At 36.7% G+C, this 23,746-nt stretch overlaps 1 protein-coding gene across 2 annotated transcripts in view; it reads right to left on the bottom strand.

Annotated features, from left to right (window-relative positions):
* The window catches only part of EMSY (EMSY transcriptional repressor, BRCA2 interacting), an 85,636-nt gene that overhangs the window by 5,379 nt on the left and 56,511 nt on the right, over positions 1-23,746 (bottom strand). The window contains exons 13-20 of one of the 2 annotated variants that reach the window (XM_080817821.1): positions 19,297-19,433; positions 16,689-16,862; positions 14,598-14,796; positions 8,443-8,607; positions 6,563-6,718; positions 5,387-5,428; positions 3,094-3,245; positions 652-1,215 (exon numbers count right to left, since the gene is read on the bottom strand). In XM_080817821.1, the coding sequence (XP_080673947.1) occupies positions 652-1,215; positions 3,094-3,245; positions 5,387-5,428; positions 6,563-6,718; positions 8,443-8,607; positions 14,598-14,796; positions 16,689-16,862; positions 19,297-19,433 (1,589 nt within the window). The remainder of the gene's footprint in view (positions 1-651; positions 1,216-3,093; positions 3,246-5,386; positions 5,429-6,562; positions 6,719-8,442; positions 8,608-14,597; positions 14,797-16,688; positions 16,863-19,296; positions 19,434-23,746) is intronic. The other variant, XM_080817820.1, reaches the window with a different exon arrangement.

Here is a 23,746-nt window from a genome sequence, read left to right as displayed (position 1 = left end):
CTTCAGTTTTTAAAAATAAAAAGTAGGATTTTCAATTTTTTGCTTCAGAATACACCTATACAAATATATTCTCTCTATATATGTATTTATAATACACACATACACACATATACATCACTCTAAAGCCACTGGTTTTCCTTAATATAATTTTTCTTTTGATTATCCAGATAATTCCTCTATAATCTAGAAGATAAATCTAGAAGGTAAATTAATTAACTAGATATAATGATGTAAACTACAAAGGAAGATATTCAATGAAGCTTCTTAAAAGACTGTAGTTTACTTAGCATTACTGCCAAGATATAAGAGTTTACAGGCACGGGAAAAAAAAATATTTTATACCTAAAAAATACAAATAATTTAAGGATCTCGCTTCCATGCACTGCTGACCAATGCTGAAGTGATCTCATTAAAAACTGCCTGGAAAATCAAGTTCTGCATGCTATGCTTTTTTCTCCTTCCTATTATTAATGCGTACATTTCTTCCCTAATATTGACCTTCTGATGGGGTAAAGTAATACCAGCATAAATGAGACTTTTGAGTTTCCTCTTGCCAGGAGAAAGCACTGCTAATCACGACAGGGTCATGATGTTCTTATTTTTTCCGTGAACAGAGAAGTTTAGCTTTGCATGCTACCAATATTCCGTTACCTGGCTTGCCGGCTGTTTCTCTGATGCAGCTGGGAGCGGCATTTGGCTCTGGGGGGTTTGGGGTTGCACGTAGATTTTTGGTTGGTTCGGAGCCTGCTGCAGTTTAGGGAGCTGCTGCGTGGTTTTCACTGCGAGCACCTGTACTACAGTCTGCGGGGGCTGTGCCATTAAGGTAGGAAGCTGCCTGTCTTTGGCCACCATGGGATGCTGTGTGTGCTGTACATCTGGCTTGGGCTGTGCTTGTTCTTGCTGGAGAGGGGTGAGCTTTTGGTGCCTGATGGAAAGCTGGGGCATTTGCGGGAGTTTGTGCTGGAGCTGGTCTGCCTGCAGGTGGATGGTCTGCTTCTGTTTAGTCTGGAAGCACTGCAGAGTTTTCACTTGCAGCTGAGTCTGTTCCAGCTGGGGCTGGCTAAGTTTCTGCTGCTTAGCTGACTGCGACTGAGTCAGGGCAGATCGGTAAAACAGACCTGTCTGAGGGTCTAAAGTGTCCATCTCTTCAACCTCGCCCTCCTCAGTTCCAAGTTCCTCGCTGTGTTTGGTAAAAGCAGTGTGACTGCTTAATGCCTAAGTAAAAAAGGCACAAAGTAAGAATGAAATAAGAAAAACACCTACATTGCTACATTTTCCTCAAACTGGAAGAGACTTGGTTATGAGATTCATTCAAAAATTTTCAGAAGGAAGAGCCTAAAAAGACCAAGAAACTCAAGTTTTCTAAATCTAAAGGGGGGGGTCTTTAGATTGAGACTCTTGTAATTTCAACTCTTAGACATTAAGGACTGCAAAAGCTGATCTACTCACTTCTTTAAGAAAAGTCCTTGAGAGCCCAGAATGTATAGGTAGGAGGAGTAAGGTTGCCCTGCAAGCACAGCCCAACACAGAAAAGGGAGAGGTTCTCTGGCTCAGGACACAGCTCTCTTGCCTGGTCATCAGAGATACTGACCCAAGCAAAGAAAAGAATGCAGCAACCCAGGAATGAGGTGTCCAGAGAAAAGCCAAGGTTCAGAGTAGCCCACGTTGGCCGTGTGTATGTCCAACCCTGTCCAGAAGGGAAGAGTCACTGTCTGAGGGACATGCCCATCCGGGTCCCCAAAGAGGGCCTCTCTGCTCAGAGTGGAAATGGGTCATCAGGCTTCACCAAGGCCTGTGTGAACGACCCTCTGCACTAGTCATCCTCCCCACTTTGGTCATCTTCTGGGCCCATCAGGCAACAGTTTCCCAGAGACTGGGCTGCCAGGAGGGGAGAAGACCAGGGAGGGGATGGAGAGCACTTCTGTCCGTGGAAAGGGAGATCGTTCTGTGTCAGTTGTAACAGTGATGGGAGGAAGCATCGATCTTGAGGGACATGGTTAGGGCCAGCCTGTCTGACCTCTCTGGGGGTCTTGAGAAAGCTCAGTGTCAGGACCTGCCAGCAACCAGGCTGAGATCTGATACTCAGCTTAATCTCTGGCCACCTGGCTTTCCTCAGTGACACAACATCCACCCCAACCCCATTCTTCCCGCTTCTTTGTCATGCTATTCCTTTATTCTAAACTTTAAAAACTTTGAGATTCAATTGAAACCCTCCTCTATCTCATAATGACCTTACATATACAGGTTTTTAATGCAACAATTTATTGTCATTCAGGTTAGTTTGCTTACAATTAGGATCAACTGCTACCAGTCAAATGATGGTGATTTATGTGACAACTAATCAGAAGTCACACTTAAATCTGGCATCTATGATATCACTTTGTATAGAGGCAGGATGCTTTGGGTTTAAACCCTGGCTCTGCCACCCAGAATAAGTTACTTAACTTCTGTAAGCATGAGTTTCCTCATTTGTAAGAGGGATAATATACACCTACCTTGCAGGATCATAGTGGGAATTAAACAAATTAATGTATTTTAAAGCTCAAAGCACAGTATCTGACACAAAATCAGCTTATTAACATATTCTTTTTCCCTGTTACCCTTGATACCAGATTTCCTGTTTTGTATTAACTCATTCTCCTCCCCCATTAAGTCTCTTCCTCAATTGGTCACATACAGTAAAAGAAGTAAGATATTTATACGTACTTATAAATAATGTTTCCTATGAGAATTCATTTTAAAACCAAAACACCTAGCAACAAAGAGCTGAACAAGCTAACTTCTATTTCACTTAAAAATCTCACCTCAGTGATAAATGCTTTCGTAGCAACATATACAGAGTGACCAATTCTGAAGTCATAGATTCATCTAGATAATCCCACCCTTTTCAAATATTCCAATTTTACAGAAGATCCATGAATACTGTTTCTTAATTACTTTCCAGTGTTTTAAGACTCTCAATTCATTTTCTCTACTCAGTCCTCACAGAGGAAAGAACTGCTCTTCAATTCTGTTATTTCCTCTCCTATAATCAATGAAACTAAACCTTATTTCAGGAAGGAGGCAGTAACAGAAGGTAAGAAGAGATACAACCTGCTGCATAATGTGGGTGATTGCTCCAGGGGAAGATGCCGGGATGGACTTCACCACCACTGAAGTCTGTGTTGCAGTCTGTGACTGAGCCACATGCTGGAGCAGGGTCCGCTGGGGCTGGGAGGGCTGTTGGGGCTGGGAGCGATGGCTGACTGAAAATAGAGGAGGTGATGATATTTCTCCAGAAATCACCACAGCATCTGTAACCAGTAGTCATTTTAAATAAATGTCTGTGAGATTGCATCACAGAGAGAATGTGTGGTACTGTGAACTAGGAGGCAGAAGACCAGAGTCTGCCCATCTATGAGATGTGTGACTCTGAGAAAGTCACTTATCTTCTCTGAGACTCTGTGTTCTCATCTGTAAAATGGGAATAACAGAGCCATTATAAGGATGAGATGAGAAATGCGGAAGCACTGTGAAAACTATTATCACAAAGGAGGAACAAACCCCGTAAAGTTACAGCCTCCTGTAAGCTGTACTTAATTTCTCCAACAACCTTCACCCCTTTAAGGTAACAAAACAACAATAAATTTCTGCAATCAAATCCCAGGCTAATGTCTTTAAGGATATGAAGATAATACTAAATTTACTAAGATAACACTTTAATTTTTGGTCCCAGTTCCTAATGCAATATAAAACCCAGAAGCATTCATTCTTTTACATGAAGTGACATTGTCTTGCAGCCTCATAGTTCCTAAGGATGTATGAGGTCAAGATGATACTGCAAAAAGAACTGGACCAAGAGTCACACCTGGATTCTGTCCCACTCTGCCACCAACCCCAGCTATGTGAATTTGAACAGGTCATTTAAATTCTATTAGTCTCTAAACTTAGAGGTTTTATTTTTGGGTTTTTTTAAATAGGAAAATAAACAAATATTTTCTACCTAGAAGAGGATCAAATGAAGTAACAGATTAAAAATGGTCCTTACATTGTTAAGTCTTAAAAGTAAACATAGGAATAGAAAAATCATAAATTTTGATCTGACATAAATGGGTGAGAATACAGTGTAACAGCAAAACAACCCCATTTCTTATTCTCTCACTACAAAAATCCAAAGGAGTAAGGTAGGCATTTCTATCCATGTAACAGATGTAAAACAATGTCTACACTGATGCCAAACTATCTCTTACCAGCTTCAACTTCAACTTTTTAAACAGTAAAACGTTCACCACTTCTTATTCTACAGAGCCTTAAAAATGCTTACGTTATTGGGAAATGAACTTTTTGAATCAAGAACAGAGTAAAACAAATCTGTAAGATTTGGTAAGGATTTTGAGAATACCAAAATTCTCTGAATAACCCACGATTCTAATACTCAAATATCTCAAACTGCAATTTCAAGTAGTTCCATATTAAGTGGTTCCATGTTTAGAAAAGTGATAGTGGAATGTCCAAGAAGATGATCACTACAGAAATCAAAGTCAAAGTACCACCTAGGTATTTTAAGTACAGAACTAAAACTATCCAATGTAATATAAACAAGCTTTACTTATTTTTGTAACTCATTCTGTCTATATTCACAAACAGTTTTTCTATTGCTGCTTATACATATGCCTGCATGTGCTCTAAATCATTTATAATGTGACTAAGGAGAAAAAATAAATCATACTAATATTAAAATTAAACAAACTAATTAAGTTTTTTAACTGATAGAAGCATCATCAGAAATGAGTGACATTTGAAAAATAATAATCTTTTATGAAATTATCAGATTATATGGAACATTTCTGCTGCCCATACTAATCTTCATGATTATAACATTAAATTTTTTATTAAGAAAGGAAATGGATTTAATAGAAGATCAACTAAAATCATTTAAGAATAATCCTCATTCAAGATCTATAAACTCCTTCATAGTAATTCCCCAGTGTGCAGGAAAGTCAGAGAAAACTAATACCTATTGTAGGATAATACATCAGGGCCAGGAACCTGGATCTGAAGTCAAAGAAAATCCTTACTGTGGCTGAGGATATGATGGGAAGGAGATTATGGAAGGAAGTCAGAGAGTGAACATATGGAAAACAGCTGAAAGTGACCTTAACTGGGCCATATCAACAGCATAAAACAGTCACTTATTTCTTTAAACAGCTCTTATTTTTTTCAATGTCAAACTGCTCATTTCTGAGAAAGAATCCCACTATCCTGCAAAAAGAAAGTCTCTTTTTCACTGAGTGGAGCTTACCTTTCCTCTACCAGATCAGAGTAGAGCGCATCCATTTAAGTGGTTCCCCCCAAAACAATAATCTTTTACCTTCAGTTATACTACAAATGGATGCACACCACTTACCTAGAAGGGGAAAAGCAACCTCTGTCCCCTCATCAGTGCGTTCTGAAAAGGATAAGTAAGGGAAGAAATCATAGGTCTTTTCCTCCATTTACCATCTGATAATCTAGTCTATCCCCAGAGGTTAATACTTATATCCCCAACATACTGCCCTCTGCTTTATTTAGCTTTCTGCTAAATATCTCTAAAGAAAGATGCTAGATGGCTTTCCATAGTCTTTAACTGGATTCTCCCTTCTGGGAATTTTAACCCATTAATCTTTTTTTTAAATTAACATATAATATATTATTTGTTTCAGGGGTACAGGTCTGTGATTCATCAGACTTACACAATTCAGAGCACTCACCATAACCCATTAATCTTTAAAAATATCTCTTAAAAATGATACCAAAGAATTCCTTTTCTGTTTTAGTATTTTTTACATCCTTTAAATATTTTTAACTTTACATTCTCCTTTAATCACTGCTTAAGAAAACTTAAGACAGGTGTTCTTGACATACTGCCTCATAAGTCATTTCTCCCAACCCCTAATTATTCAAATTACTATCCTCTGAACTATTTCAAATCTCTAGGTAATGAAGTGTCCAAACCAGAAAGCAGTATTCCAGGAATGGTCTCACCAGAATATGAGAGAAAGAATCTATGATCCTTCCTGCTCCACTTTTCTATCTATGCCATCTAAAAATCTCATTAGCGTTTTATGGCCAGACCACATTTTAAACAAATACCTAATTTGCTTTCCACCAGAACTCCTAAGTATTTACATGGATTTCAAGGTCTCCATTTTTTTCTTTACACTAAAAAAGCACTGGGTTTTATGCCTTCTTTCTCCCTTGACCCACATCCCCTCCCCAAAAACTAGAAAATTCAGATGCATCAGAATATCTATCCTTACATAAAAGGTATTTTATCCTCTTTACAGCTGTCACCTTATAATCACAGATTTCATTTACGGGCACCTTCAATTCTTTATTATTTGCTGTTTGCAACAACCAATTGCTTTTTTTCCCCCTTATCATTAATGATAGGGTAAGTCCCAAGGACAATGTGAATGTGCTCTCAGACCAAATTGGAAAAGATCTAGAAATATAAAAACTATATTCTCCCCCAAACAACCATCCCATAAATCCAGAAAGGTAGCTCTCCTACCTTAATACTACTTTTTACAAGGACACCTACCAGTAGTGATGTATTCAGCAACTAGTTCTGACTCTACCACAGCAATGGATGGACTCTCAGGAGAATGTCTCTTTTCCTGGGTCATCTGAATAGGCACTGCCATCTGACTCAAGTCAATAGTGGGTTGTCTTGGTTTAGATTCCAATTTTTCCTTTACTGCATAAAAAAGTCAGGGGAAAAGTTAACTTTTATTACAAACAAGTATCAAAACCAGAGTTGTCCATGGGAATAATGAACCAGACCTCTGAGGTGCTACACTGGCAGTGACTAAGGAAACAATGAATTGAAAAGAAAAAAAGCAGACTGCTATGTATGGTTGTAGAATGCACAACTTGTACAGCCATACCCAGCAGCCTAGCAAGAAGAATTCATATGCATTCAGACTAAAATTCCCCCCTACTATGACTAGGCCAAACAATCTGTTTCTCTTGTACACAGTCCTCTTAGAACATTTCCTTTACCCTTCTTCAAGGTAGTCCCTGGTTTTCTTGAGTTCACCAACCTGAAAACAAAGGGTGAATAAGCAGTATACACCATGATTTGCTCTAGGGCAGACCTACCCAGAATAGCACAATATAATGACCAGTTTAATTTGATCTATTAAAAATTCAAGATAATCTCCAAAGAAATTTATCAAGTCTTCAACGACTCTTAAAGAATAAAAATTTTCAGTGTTTCTCTGTTCCTACAAAAATGTTTTATGGAATGGCCTGGAAACAAGAATGGGTTCCATGAATAAATTTACTTTCTATCTTAACACTTTTTCTATAAAATCTACTCATTCGGTTTTACCCTTATAAGACATTAATGCAAATGGCTGAGTATGGCAAAGACAAGAAGCTGAAGAAGTGCCTAAGGCCAAAAATAACACCAATAGAAAGATTAACCAAAGATATTAAATGCTAGTATTCTTTGGCTAGTGTAAAGTGGGTGTTACAGCAAATAGTTACCAGTAACTAAGTCCACTGAATGATCATTCAGATCATTCCCACGAAGTATAATGTGACAAAATCAAGCTAATCATTTAAACAAAGAAAGCAAAACAAAACCAAAATAGTATCACAGTCACCCCAAAAGTAGAGCAGACACTGAATAAGCAATCAAAAGACATGGAGTCTCGCTCTGCCACTAGCCTACTAGGTAACATATTTGGATCTCAGTTTATTTACGCATAAAATGAAGGTTGCATGAGATCATTGCTAAGGTCCCTTTAGTAACCTAATAATCTTTAACTTACTGTAACAGGTAAGTCAGTATAACTGACACAGGTTTTGCCTGGAGTTTATTGAAGATATTTAAATAACCAGAAATACTGATCCTAACAATAGGATCTCGTTAAATAAGGATGGCTTTGCGTGGAAGCTCAAGTGGTTAAATTATACAATGAACTACAAAGATAAAACCAATTAGAATGCTAGCAAGGGCTATTAATGGTGTTTTATGTCCAAAAACTGCCCAACCAGTATCGAGGAGGATGGCAGGGGCTCTTCAATCTGCTTCCTACTATTATTCTTACATAGAACTAGCAGCTATACTGGATCTACCCTTGTGCTAAGAAATGATAGAAACTACTGCCTTCTGGTGACAACAGGCTACAAGGATTGCCCTTTTGAGCAGGAGACAGAAAAGAAAGAGTTCTGTCCTTTTTTTCTCCCTGACTAGCCTATCCTTCAGTATTCCTGGGCAGTATTCTTACTGAACTGAATTCAGTATTCTTACTGAACTGACAAGCAAATAGACTGCAGCAATGACTACAGACCAGTCCAGAGGGGGGAAATGTGCTCAAATAATAACAAAGAAAATATAACAGTGGTAGTATTTTAGCACAACCCATCTCTAGAGAAAACATGCTTCATTCAATTGAGCATGTGAATTCATACCTGTTGTCTGTTGGAGTTCTAATAGAGCTTTGATTGTTGAAGTAGCTGATTGTGATTCACTGGATACATCCTGATAAATTATGGTGGGGCTAGTCTCCATTGCAATCTCATGTTCTGACCAATCCTGACGCCGGGAAGCAATTACATGAACTACAGGCTGGGAATCTGTTTTATATTAGTTAAAAAAAAAAAACCCTATAAACAAAGTTTCTCTTAAAAAAAAACCAAATTGTTTTTTTTTTTTAAATCTTTGTATTTACTGTAAACTTCATGCTTTATCTCCCCAAGAAGACTGTAAGCCCCCAGAGGGCATAATATCTTTTGTGTCTGTATTCACTCTCTCATTCACTCCTATACACTGATTCAACAAACTAGGCACCTATAAGCAGGAGTCTATATTGGCACTGAGGATATAAAGGAGCTTACGGAATAATTAGAGGATGCTCAAGAAGCACATAATCTGGCTGGAGAGACAGACATGTAAAAAGACAAATTACAATTCAATGTGATAACTGCTATAATAAATAGGTGTGCATTTGTGTAAGTAGATGCATGTTTGTGTATAGTAAGAGCAAAATACTGTAGGAGTCTTATTTTCCCCAGTGCACCTGAAAATGTGTTCCATATTACAACCTGAGCATCCAGTCAACACTTACTGGATGGCTAAACTGCTGGAAAGAAATCCTGTCCACCAACAACAAGAATGGATAAATGATCTAGAAACAGGATGATCTAATAGGACACATATAACATCTGGAGTTCAATGTCTTAGGTTACAGCCCCAGCTCTAGCAATTATTCACAAGTTGAGCCTTTAGGTTTTAGCGCCATTATTTCTAAAATGACAATGATAAAATTACCTCTCTGCCTCACAGGAATTCTGAGGATATAATGAAATAATGCATGTAAAAGAGCTCCATAAACTATGAAGGACAGTAGAAATGTTACTGTTGTTGTGTCCTAAAAGTTCTTGATTCTGAGACTCTTAGTCAGTTTCAAAGTGAATTAGAGCCCTAACTCCAAGGTTTTATATTTATACTATGAAAGTAGGCATGTGAATACTAAATGTGCATTAAAACAAGCAACAAATTACTGAGTTTTCCATCTACAGAATAAGCAGGTTGGACTAGACTATTGCTCCTTTGTCAGGATTCCACAGAGGACAAAAATTATGTTGGATCCCCACTCCCAAGTTTAAATTACAATGGAGGAGAATAAAATAAACACACATATAGCTTTGTATTCTTGGGTAAAATCAAATGACTAGGGCAAACAAGACAAATACATGGAAAGAAAAAGACTGCTTTGATTTGGATTAGTCAGTGAAAGCGTTGTAGAAGAATGAAAAGAATTCATATAGCCCCCTTCCAAAAAAAAAAAAAATTCAATGTAAGTTCACCTTTGAACCTTTTATTTTTGAACACCACAAAGTTGTCGAAAAAGGTTGGGGAGGTGAAATGACTCTTAAGAAACAAAACAAACAAACAAAAAACAAAAAAACAGCCTTCCCAAAGAAAAATCGATATGTAATAGACTGGAATTTTTAATTACCACTAACAAACTGCATCCCCAGTTACCCAAACACCAGATAGAATATACGACACACCAGGGGTGTATAATTTCTATTAAACTTCTCCCCAAATTCTAGAAGGCTGTGGGACACTATCCTTCAATACCAAATGTCATGTGACGCATACTACAGTTTTCCTTTACTCGTTATAAGTAGACAAATAGAACTTACACTTAAGAAAAGTAATTTTATTAGGAAATAATTCTTTTCATAAAACCCAAGTTCTCACATTTAAGAAATTCTCACAATGATGTGAGAGCACCCCTTTGGGTAGGTGAGAGGACCCATGGCAAAGAATGTTTGCAACCCAATTCTGTATATTCATTAAATATCCAGAAGAAAGCAAGGATAGCATTTGCAGAGATAAGGTAGAAAGAGACTAAAAAAAGAAAACAAATCTCTGCAAGGGAGCACCTATCACCCCAAATAACATTATCCTGTAGGAGCTAGAGATTCTTTACTCTTTCTGCCCATACTCAGAAAGTAGCTGATTATTGCACAGTATCACTGCGGCAACCCTAAGAGCTGTGACAAAGTGTCTACATTTCTCAATGTAGAAACCAATCCTTAAGTGATTTTCCTCTTTACTTTGGCTTTTATTCTTAGACTAGATAAATCTATTGCCTATTAAGTCTGAAAATGAGGTCAGAATGCAAAGACAGAGACATCAAGAACATGATCTCACAGCAGCATCGTAGACTTCCCTATCTGTCTTGAGGATGATGGTCTGCTAACCCTCAGATATCTTTCCCCAAAGGTCACTTAACAAATATTTACTGGATGTCTACTACATGTTAGGTACCAGAAATACACACTGTACTGTTATATGCAAGGGCAGATCAGACATCTCTATGAAAGAATGTTTCCTGTAACTTTACCATAAAAGGCCCATACCACATTTTCATGGAAAAGTTCAGACGTCTCAGCTAGCAGGGATCTAAAAGTTCATTTCATGCTATTAGCAATCCTATACTAAAATCTTCACAGTATCCCAATCCAGGAACTGCAACACCAGAGAACTCACTACTTTCTAAGATAGTTTCCTCCCATTTCTGCAGTTACGACAATTAGAAAATTTTCTTAAATGGGCAGGGTTTCCTGTGACTTCTACCCAATGGTTCTAGTTTCCATCCATGTAGCCACAAAGACCAACTCTTTTCCCTCTTGCATATCACAGTCAAGAAAACTGACAGCTCCCAATATGCCCAAACCAATCTTCATCTTCTCTTCTCCATAATAAATGTCCTGTTTCCAACAACACTTTCTCACATAAAATGATTCCCAGCTGCCTTACTCATCTAAACCACTCCTTCTAAACTAAACCCAGGGGACGCCTGGGTGGCACAGTTGGTTAAGCGGTTGCCTTCAGCTCAGGTCATGATCCCAGGTTCCTGGGACTGAGTCCCACATTGGGTTTCTTGCTCAGCGGGGGAGCCTGCTTCTCTCTCTGCCTCTGCCTGCCACTCTGCCTGCTTGTGCTCTCTCTCTCTCTGACAAAAAACAAATGAACAAACAAACAAATAAACAAAAACACAACACTAAACCCAAGATGTCTATGTCCCTTCTATGATGTAATATGTATTTTTCCACTGAAGTACTGTCATAAAGCCCTAGCCCTTCGTGGTATTAAACTGCCTAGACAGCATCACTCAAAAATGTTTCAGAGAACATTAGTTCCTAAAGATGTTCTGCAAAAGAAGGGTTCTATGGTCAAAAAAGTTGGGGAGCAGTTTACATTATATACTCTTCTCTTCATCTTTCACAATATATATTAACACATAATAGCTCTGGAAAGTTTTGCAATAAGTATGTTTTGCTTAACCTGGATTTATTCCCCACCCTCACCATGATCTATCAAGATCATAAAACTTCTGGAAAAATCATCCTAGAAACCAATTTGTGGCCTCCTTAAAGCAATGTCTTTATAGGATGCATTTCTGTATCTGCCTCATACCTTGTTCCATCTTAAATCCCTACCCTTGGTTTTCTCTCCTTGCTCCCTCCCATTTCACTTCACATAATCTTATATTCTACCTAATCCACCTTAAACCTACTGGAAATAAACAAAATTTAAATAAAGAAATCTTTAAGGGGCACCTGAGTGGTTTAGTGGGTTAAAGCTTCTGCCTTTGGCTCAGGTCATTATCCCAGGGTCCTGGGATTGAGCCCCGCATTGGGCTCTCCGCTCAGCGGGGAGCCTACTTTCCTTCCTCTCTCTCCCTACCTGCCTCTCTGTCTACCTGTGATCTCTGTCAAATAAATAAATAAAATCTTTAAAAAAAAAAGGAAATCTTTAATATTTCTCTTTTTAATTTAACTCTTCTTGCAAGTTTCTTGAAAGTTTGAAATTACATTAAAAGAAAAAGTTAACAAAGGTGGGGGAGTGGCAAAAACTACAAAAAAATATAAAGGAAAAAAATGAACTGCTATATAGTGCTTACATTCCCAACAGGTATGACCCTCATATACTTTGAATGCCAGCATGATCTTAGACTGACCAAAATCTCTATCCCTTTCTCTTTAAATCACAGCATATAGATCATCAGTCATTGTGAGAATGCACTAAGGAGCTATACAAAGATATGAGTGTGATAAGGATAATAAAAACTGGCTTTATAATCTAGATATATGTATCCTGAATTGTTAACTTTTTCTGTATTACAGAATATTTTTAAAATAAATAATATGTAATAATACAGAACAAATAAATAAAAATAGATGAAGCCATGTATAATAAGAGATTGAAAAGCAGAAAACCTTCCACTCAATCACTTCCAAAAATAGCCAAACTTCTGTCGCATTCTTAGAATGAACACTTAAGACTGCCTAATGAAACGGCATGTTTGGGAAGTAATGACTGGCTTACAGCTCCCTTAGGAAAAGACTTGAAATTTCACAAGATAATCCGAGATTATGGATATAAAAACATCTACTGTCCATGTCCCCCTTTTAGGACCAACTCATAAGCTAAACATTTTACCTGTCCTCTATAAAAATATTTCTCAAGGAAAAAAATGACATGTATTATTCAAGGAACCAGAGACTTAAAAGTAAAAGAGGAAAATACAGCCGATATGTGGAAGAATGGAATCTTTAAATAGCAAATCATTATGAAATAAAGATCAAATCAAATAGAGAACAGGCATCACTCCATTGTAACTTGTACAAAGACTGATTCATAATCAATACAGAATGATAAACTGAATCTTCTCAGTAAATCGATCCAGAAAATATTACTAACATTGATAATATGCTGAAGAAAACTATCCACTCTCTAAAATGAGTGTCATATTGTTTGTTAAAACCAACAGTTTTATTTGTTTTTAACTGAGGAGTTTTCAAAGACCACTTCAAATGCTATCTCCTTCATGAAGCTTTCTTATTCTCTCCTCACTGGAGTGTGAATTTTTAGCCTTTGGCATTTTTGTTTGTTACTAATAAACTTACTATACTCATACTAAAGTTGTACGTGTATTTTTTAATCTCCTATTCTACATTTTAACAAGAATTATATTTTACTCAACATTTATAGGGCCTAGCACAATACTTAATATATAGTATAAAAAAATACATATAAATGTCAAGTTCAATTAATGGACTAATCAGGAATTTGAACCCTGTAAGCAATCTGAACTTCCCATTAATCTGGAAAGACTTTGCTAAACAATTAGAATAATAGAAGTACATAAGATGAAGAATCTGCATTAGAAAAGTGAAGATGTTCAGAAAGCACTCCAGAAAAAATAATAGGGGGGCGAGGAGAGGGAATGGAGTGAGTGAGGAATGATCAAGGGAAGATAAACAGCTTTGCTTAGTAGAAGCATTGGAGCATATAAGCAAGCATAGGCATAAATATACCTACCATCTGACAATAAGGGCGGTCAAGGTAACTGACAGACATTAGTACTAGATTTGCAGGTCTCAGAGCTTATGATCAAGAATTTATTTCAAGAGACGTCCTAGACAAGCTACATAATTAAAACAACACTGAGGATAAAGAACTTCCCTACTATAGTCTGGCTTCATAGCTCCTTCCTTATAATTAGGACAACCATACAGTATCATCTAAATTGGGATACCTTTGAGAGTAAAAAGGAATGCTATTAATAGTTATGATGGAACAGATATAAACCAGGACTTGCCCTCTGCAAACTGCAATGTATGGTCACTCTACTTATAGCTCAGTTATGGCCCACCTCTGGCCACCCTGATTCTTTCTCAAGGTTCAACAGTAACCATTCGAAAGATATATTTGCTTTCTTGCCCACTTACTTCTCCTACTACCCAAAAGGAAACAAGAAGAACCACAGCACTATTCAAGTTTGGTTAACACCTACCTGCCAAAATCACCATCTAAAGTTTACCAATTATTTGATGAACATAAGCTACCCAGGAAAGAATGGTAAAATCTTACCAAAAATGAAACTTCAGCTCACTGATTACATATCAAACAAAGGAAAAGAAAATCAAAAGAATCAACAAAGCAAACCATACATGTTTGTTTGAAACCCCTAGATTCAACTATTTTGGAACTAGGGCACTATGTCAGAAGCAATTACATAAATCAGAAGTAAAATGGATCTTACCTTGGGAACTTTGGGAGGACTCTGTAGAAGAGGAACTACTATCTGTATAACTCTGTGGGTCTTCTTTTCCCTCCTGAATAGATGAATTACCAGCTTCTGCCACCCTAGATGCTTGCTGTAATGTTTCTGTGACCAGCTGCCTTGTCTGCTCACTAACAACTGTGGCTTGAAATGTCACTGGTTTGGGTTTAATTAGAACCTAGAAGAAAATCAGAAATACACCCAGCTTAAACTTTAGAGCACTATTTAAAATGCCAAACTTCAAGTCATGAATAATATTTTCCTGACATGGGAAGCTGCATTCTGTATATTTATTATGCTTTGGGCACAACATTGTTCATCAAAGACTAATTCAATCTATGACCAAATTAGAATCAAGCCACATACAAGATTTTAAGTGGTACATGCCAGACTGCAACAGCCACAGTTTTGACAAGAGGCTCTCCCCTGTTTTTTCTTGCCTATGATGACTTCAGAAGTCATTTTACAATCTGTGGGCTATATAGTAGAAAGACAGCCACATACTATGGACAGCAGAAGAGAAAGACACAAGGAGCCTGGATTCCCAATGCCACAAGAACAGTCTAGAATTTCCTCCCTCTGAACATTTATTAACATCATAAAATAATTAACACATTATTATTAACATAATAAAAATAAACCCTTATTTGTATAAGCCACTGTTCTTCAGGTTTCTTTTCATTAACAACCAAATGAAATTCCTAATTGAGACACCTGCACAAAATGGTGGGGACCTACATCATCTTCGAAAGATCCCCAGAACAACACTGACTTAGACAACTGTTAATTAGAAGCAACATGAAACATGTGGTAGATCAATTCCTGGCAAAGGTCAAAAGCACAGACATTAAAATAAGTGAAATGGGATAAAGATTTCAAACTGAACCATTCCACTTCAAAATCTAACTCTAGGAGCTGACTTCAGTTGGGTGCCTAGAATAAAAATGTTAACTGAGCACATTTAGTTTTTATTTCTCCAATATGTAAGATTCGAAACCTTTTCAGACTCCACTAATTCACCCATTTCCAAGAATTCAAGAATGAAAACACGGGTTATACTATGATGCAAATGATGGAGCAAATGAGAATTGTTACCAGTTAAAACTTAGGCAATTTGGACTTATCTCTAATCACAAAACTTGTTTGTTTAGATGTGTATACTATTTCACTATGATTCTAAGGGAATTGATCCTAAAGGCAAATTACTAAAGGAAAATAAAACCTTTTACAAGAATTCTAGGATATTTCTCAACCAAAGTTGACATTACTTCCTTTGTTGTTCTCATAAAGCATTTAAAGTAGGAACTTTATAAAATAAATAGTAGTCTAGCAACATAAGATTAAATCCTTAGCCTCAATTTTCTAGGCAAATTTCCAGAAAAATTCCCTTATGTTCTATTGCTTGAAAAATGAACAGATCTCTAGCTATTCTATTACTTAGGTTTCACGTAAAACAAATTTTATAAGTATTTAAAGTGCTTTCAAAGGCCATACCAGCTTATAAAAAATACTTGTTTCTGAGAGAGTCCAAATAACTACCACTCTCCCTCAAGCATCTACTTCTCAAATAATAATATATCCCTTCAGCAAATCTTATTCCAAGGGTGTTTATTTCCCCAAACTTTGCTCATGACATGGCACAAATATTTAGATACCCCCCCCCCAAAAGTACTGAAGAGAGAAACACAGGTTTTGAAAACAGATGATTATGCACATTTGGTCATAACTTAACAATCGGATCTTTTAAAAGATTATTGATCTTCTCATTCAAATTTCTAGCGTGGAATTTTAGGAATTTGAAATATGCCAGAGCCAAAAAAAAACCACTGTATCTTTTTTTTTTAAAGATTTTATTTATTTATTTAACAGACAGAGATCACAAGTAGGCAGAGAAGCAGGCGGCCGGTGGGGGGGGGGGGAGGAAGGGGAGAAGCAGGCTCCCTACTGAGCAGAGAGCCCGATGTGGGGCTCCATCCCAGGACCCTGGGATCATGACTTGAGCCAAAGGCAGAGGCTTTAACCCACTGAGCCACCCAGGGGCCCCCAAAGCCACCATATCTTATAGCATACCTGTGTTTTCCCTTGCTGCCCATAAACAATTTTTGTCGGGATGATTTTAGCTGCTGGTTGAACTGTGGAACCTATTCCTTTTGGTTGAGTTACAATCATTTTGGTGATGGGTCTTGTAGCAGTGATAATAGCTGGCTTTGCTCCTGTTGGCACCGTCTGAATAGTCTTTTCTCCCTAAATTAAAGTCAGTGAATATATGAGATTTGTATGTATTTAAATGCCAAAAACTAAAAAATCCTTTTATTGAAAAATCACACAGCAAGGTTTTACCAGGATGATGGGGAAAGAACTGTAAATTAAATAGCAAAGTACAATGTTTTTAGGTGACCAAAAATCCTAGACATAGTTGAGACAGTCCTAAAAGTCATCTGCCCAACTTTTGGTCCAAAGAAAGCATTACTTATTTCTTGACAAGTGAATTTTAAAAATTATCTCACGTAAGAATATTTACTACCATGTCACATTCATAAAATACATACATTAAAATAGTCAGGAAATTATATAAGAATATATACTAAAATGGTAACAATAGCTATCTCTAAGAGTTGGGATTGTAAGTCTCCCCCTTTATTTTCTAATTTACCCAAATTTTATTTTGGGTAAAATAAACATTACCTTTATTTTCTAATTTAACCAAAATAGACATTAATGTAATAAGAAATTAATGTGCATTATACCAATAGCTAAATGTATACCTACAAATAAAATAAGCTCCCCAAATACGAAATTATAAGGACACACAGCAATCTCTATGCAAAAAAAGCATGGGCAAGAGATGAAATCAGCAGATATTAACAAATGTTCTGAGGTTATACAGGAAATACAAAAGACGAACTTAGGGCATTTCCCATGTTTTATTATTAGTATGTTACTAATATCACTTTAGTCTCTTAACTAGATAGCTTAAGCCATTAACTTTTCACCATTTTTTCACTTTTGTCTGCTCTATTCTTAAGTACCTTCTGTCATTTATAGAGTCAACACTTGAGTTTAAATTCAAAAACGGTGATTTTACTAAATAATTCATTCTTAAAAGTTAAAATCCATAAAACTGAAAAGAAAAATTTTTACCTTATTGGTTTTTAACTTTTAGTCATCATCATCTAAATGTGTGGCCATCTAAACTTAGCAGCCAGTAAGAACAAAGTACCCAGGTGAGCTGGTAGAAGGTAATTACTCTGAATTTAGAGCTAAATAGGATTATAAAAAATCACAAGTTTAACTATTTGCTGTAAGGGAGATAGTTATCTCAGGGAGATATGAAGTGTCTATCACTCCTGTTATTACTTATTTTAATACAAACACACCCTTCACAGCAGCAGCTTTGGAAGGAGCTCTAGTTCATTTGCCAAGAGCCACTAGTTTGCAAGTGGGCATGCCTACCTATCAAATAGCTTAATGGGCCCTGTCCAAGTATAATGACTCATTCAAAGCCTATCAAAACCAACTAGTAGGCTATCTTTTGAAGAAGCTCTTCTGATGTGTGTAGACATGCCCAGGTAAACAAGCTGTTGAGTACAGATGCATATACATGTGTGTAGTCTTATGCTCTGCTCTATTTTACTAGTATTTCCTGAGTCAAACTCCAGCTGTTAGATATACCTAGCAGCTAGGATTCATACATGACTCTTCGATGTATGTGACCACAGGACTTTGGGTACATGGCATCCCCTCTTACATATCAAATTCTATGAAATTGTAAACCAGACTATAAAAGGGTTCTGAAAATAGGAATTCTAATCCAGGCTTTATTTTGGTTTACCGTGTAAACTCAGGCTATGTTTTCCCACATGATGAAAAGATCTAACATTATAAGATCATTAAAAGATCTAACATTATAAAGATTGTGATGCCTAGGAAGCTACTCAAGATCTACTAAAATGAAGTACAGCATTTTTTTTTCTAGCAAAGTCAGGACATTACCAAGCCTAAATAGCTAAGTACCAAGATTAACAACAGTAAGAAAAAAACTACTTATTCAGGACTTCCTACGCATGAGGCACTGTTCTAAGCATTTTCAAAACAGCTACCAGTTACTGAACAAATTCAGTGGTAAAGATCATCCCCAACTTATAAATTAGGAAATTAAGGATGACAGAAGTTGAGTAAATTTGCCAAGGTCAAACAACTACGATAGTAAGAGACAAAGCCCAGGTTTGTCTAACTCTGCACAACTGCCTTCACAACTACAAATGAAGCAGTTAATTATGAAAGTAAATTCCTGTCAATTAATTTTCTTCATTCCAAATATTTCACTTTGCCCAGCCTGGGCCAATACTAGGCTTGTGTCTACTGGCCAGAGGCAGGAATAAAACTGTCCTCTAACAGAGGTCTCCCTGTAGTTAAGCCAGTGGAATCCTCCATCTGGACTAAGCTAAGCATCTAAATCATGGTCATAAGCAATGTAGCTATGAGCAACATGTTTTAGAAATTACTGTGAAAAATGGCATCAGTTGGTGGTGTTTTAACAGTTATTACATCACAGTAGTGGTAAATCAAACCATACAGGCCATTGTGGGGTTCTGAAGTCCTTAGGCAAATATTTATATAGCTGGTCTTTAAAATCCTCAGTGGATTCGCTGAGTCTGCAGTACAAGCTCTTACTTACTCCAGCATTTAGCAATGTTGTGACAACGTTTTTGCCGGGGAGGCCTTGAATAGTCGTTCCTTTTCCTGTAGTCTTTTGCACAACAATCACATTGGGCTTGGAAGTCATTGGGATTGTAGTGATTTTGGTAGTCGTTCCTTAGAGAAGGGGGGAGAAAAGGAGGCCTGAGTAAAGGACTAGTGATATTTGGTTATTTCTGTTTATGCCGTATATAATTAATACATGTAGTTAATGTCATTCCCAAATGACACAAAAGTTGTCATGAGGATGAAAATGAAGGCTTGGAACAGTAAGTAGAAGTTGTCCTAGAATGAGAGAGTATTAAGAATTAACTTTTACAGCAGTCATCTTTTTGGAATTTGAAAACCTGTAAACCAAAATCAAAATCTAAAATATCACTATCAGTTTCCCCGTCAATATTCCTCCCCTGACTAGTTAATTGAAACAAATAAAAATCTGCCTTCCACGACAAAAGTTTCCCCAAACCCAGTATTATATTTATTTGACTAGTGTGATGCAAAAACTCTACAAAAAAGAACATTAAAAAGAGGTAAATACTTAACAAAATTCACTTTAGACTGTACAGAAAATTTATGAAAATAAGCCATTTATGCTTATGTGATTAAAAAAACCCAAACACTCATAGACCAAGGCACAGATTAAACACATGCTCTTGTAATCTGTAGCACTCTGAGCCGAAGGCAGAGGCTTTAACCCACTGAGCCACCCAGGCGCCCAATCTGAAGCACTCTGAAGAGCATGAGGATGAAACTCCAATTTATATATTTATATAAATGGATTTATATTTTCAACAATTAAGATCTATTCAGTAGATCTACATCTACTGATCCAAATATATTATTGTGCTCTCTTCCTTACATCCTTCCACAACCTACTTCTCTTATACCTATCAAATTTGTACCCTATATTCTTCTGATTGTCACAGTTAGAAATCCTGGTGCAAATCCTGCTTTGTGAAAGCCCCTGGAGCTCCAAACTCTATCTTTTTGCATCCCTAATTCCTCAGGGCTTATCACACACTGTATGGCAATTACTCAGTAACAGCTGTTCAATGAATATGTGAACAAACTCGATTTGTCATCAACTTATGTCTTCTTTCAAAATGTTATCAATGTCAACAGACAGACCCTCTTCTCTTTTGGCTTCCCATATTTTCTCCCTATTTCAAGTTTCTGTATGATACAAATAGCTCTCATGCTCCTGCTATATCAAACATTCTTTTTAAAAAAACAGTTTGATCATGTCAAGAACCCAATGTGAAACTGGTCAAAACCTGCCCAGGGCTACTGGTTGACTCAGTCAGTATAGCATATGACTCTTGGGGTTGTAAATTTGAGCCCTATTCTGGATAGAGATTACTTTAAAACAAAATAAAACAAAACAAACTTTCCTAATCCCTATTTTATCTAGTTCTAACTTTCCCTCTTAGATTTCATAATCCTACATGACCTGATCCTTAATCTACCTATTTGATCTTATTTGTTCCTATTCCATAATATACACCACAAACTCTAGTCTAGTAAGTAACTTCTTCATTATGGTTTCCTATTACCTGTCACATAGAGCCCAAATTCCTCTCAGGTTTCCAGGTTTTGCCAGACTTTAATTTTCAGGATTATCCTTGAGTGTGTTATTTTCCACATTGGTCCACACTGGTCCTCAAGCATATGTTATAATGCTACTTCTATGCCTATGATTTCCTCTGCCCATGAAAACAGACATGTCATACTTTTCTTCTCTAGGCTTGCATATCATTTATCAAATGACTAAGCACAGAACAGGTACCATTTAAAAACATGATGGATTAATATGTTCCCAAGAAGAAAAATTAAACAAAATTTTATTCTTTTCTACGAGAAAAACAGCATTCCTGACGAGAGTTTTAGAAATGAGGTTACACTAAAAACAAGAATATTCTAGTCAGTTCTTGGCAATCTTCTTGCTTATTACTTTATATATCTTTATAATATACTTGCCATCATCTAATGTCTTGTCTGTCCAAGATAACACCGTCAGCTTACATAAAAACACACTTTTATCCAAACACCAGCTTCACAAATGATTTCCCCTCTATCTGTAGTTTTTGAATAGTAAGCTGTTAAGAGCCACAAAGACCACACTGCCCATTATTCATATGTATCAACTTCAACTCTTAACTTCAATCCCTCATACATGACTGATTACTATGACTCCTTCAACAATACAGCCTCACTAAATATTTGGTTAATAAAAATGTTTTTAGAAAGTAAGCATTAAAAATTATCTCAAGGAAATGTAAACTAAGCTTTCACCAAAGTACAAGGACCATTTTTTTGAAAAGCTTGCTAAACAAGTGCCTTATATTCGTATCTAAAAGTCACTGCCTGGGGGCACCTAGGTGGCTCAGTGGGTTAAAGCCTCTGCCTTCAGCTCGGGTCGTGATCTCAGGGTCCTGTGATCGAGCCCCGCATCGGGCTCTCTGCTCAGCAGGGAGCCTGCTTCCCTTCCTCTCTCTCTCTCTCTCTCTGCCCACCTCTCTGCCTACTTGTGATCTCTGCCTGTCAAATAAATAAATAAAATCTTAAAAAAAAAAAAAATAAAAGTCACTGCCTGAAACTTTCCATTACAAGGATTTGTCAATTTATTGAACAGCTGCAAATTAAGTTCACCAGCTTAACAAAATGAAGGGTAGGGGGGAGAAGGTAGAAAACAGAAGAAAAAGGCATAACATAAGGAAAAAGTACAGTGTCATGTTAAAACAGAATAGTTTATGACTAGAATTATCAAGTTATTAAAGTGTGAAATTCCAGTGAGCATGTTTCTTTCAGTTGATAACTATGTTGTATGGATGAAACAAGTGTTATTCATTTTTTTAAAAAAAGATCTTCCTCTAGGGGTGCCTAGGTGGCTCAGTTGTTTGAGCATCAGACTCCTGCTTGGTTTCAGAGCATCAGACTATTGGTTTTGGTTAGATCATGATCTCAGAGTGGTGAGATCAAGCCCCCATTTGAGCCCCGCCTCATTGGGTTCTGCACTCTATGGGGAGTCTGCTGGAGATTCTCTCTCCCTCCCTCTCCTTCTGTTCCTCTGCCCACTTGTATAGGCAACCACTCTCTCTAAAATAAATGAATCTAAAAAATTTAAAATAAAGGTCTTCCTCTACACTTTCACTGTAGTCAGTCTACAGTTCTCATGCCAACAGAGCTTATAAAAGTTCATTTGTTTAGCATTCTTTAGGGCAGAGAATGCATCCATGTACATCCCTATGTATCACAGCACCCAGCCAAAGACCTAGCTCATAGAATATCAGAGGACCCACTATATATATGGTCTTTAGTTATAAATTGCACCTACTGTGCAAATTAACTATAACTCACATTTGGATCATGGCCTATGATATTGGATGCATTCCAGGGATTTCTATTTAAAAATAAGATTCCTGTAAAAATGTGAGCATTATGGTAGGATGGTTTAAAGAAACTAATTTATTGGCCCAGATTTTACTATTCAGAGATTTTTTTCATCACTCTAACAATCTGATCTCTTGGGTAATGTTTTATGTTGCTTTCCTCAAAGAATGAGCAAATGAACGAACAAATGGAAAGATATATAAACACTAGGCCCTTGCCTGAACATTGTACTAAGGATCAAGAAAATCAAAATCAAGTCTTGCCAATGTCACAGGTTCTCATAATGTCCTTCAAGTGAAGATGAGTTCATCTCTGAAGGATGCAACAATCTTCTGCATAAAATAGCCATGGTTCCCTTAACCAACCCTCAACAAAGTTCACCAAAAAACTTACATATCTGATAGGCCTCTCTACATATATATATAGAAGTAAATATCTGATTCTGAGGAGTTAAATAACTACAAAAATAGTCATGCCTTCCGTTTAGTAGTTTATTCTAATGAAAAGAAAAATCTGACCTTTCTAGAAAGCACTTTGGAAGTATGACCTTGCTTTCTAGAGAAGAGGAAGTAAGAACATCACGTAATTTATGTATAATGTTTATCACAGGATTATTTATAATGACCAAAAAAATTGGAAGCAACCTAAAACATTCAATAATGAGAAAATGGCTAAACTATGGTGCATCATATAAGGAAACATTGTGTAGCCATTAAGTGGGGGCAGAGGAGTTCTCAAGATACATTTAAAAGAACAGGAAAATAAGATTATTCTATGAAAAAAGGGTAAAAGCTGATTATAATAGATTTCAATGTAATTTTAAAAATACACATACATTCACTTATAACCAAAAAAAATGAACAGAAAAAAGGAATCAACAGAAATATATACACTTGAATTTTAACATAGTTCTCTGGATGGTAAAAATCATATGTTTTTAATTTTCATTATATCTTTCTGTATTTTCCAAATTACCCATGATAAGGGGGAAAGTATCATTTTCCTTTTTAAAGCCTTCTAGTCTTACAGCTAGCTATCTT

Source organism: Martes martes, assembly GCF_963455335.1.
Source record: "Martes martes genome assembly, chromosome: 10".
Classification (NCBI taxonomy): domain Eukaryota; kingdom Metazoa; phylum Chordata; class Mammalia; order Carnivora; family Mustelidae; genus Martes; species Martes martes.
The sequence above is the reverse complement of the archived record's forward strand: the minus strand, read 5'-3'. Positions and strand labels throughout refer to the sequence as shown.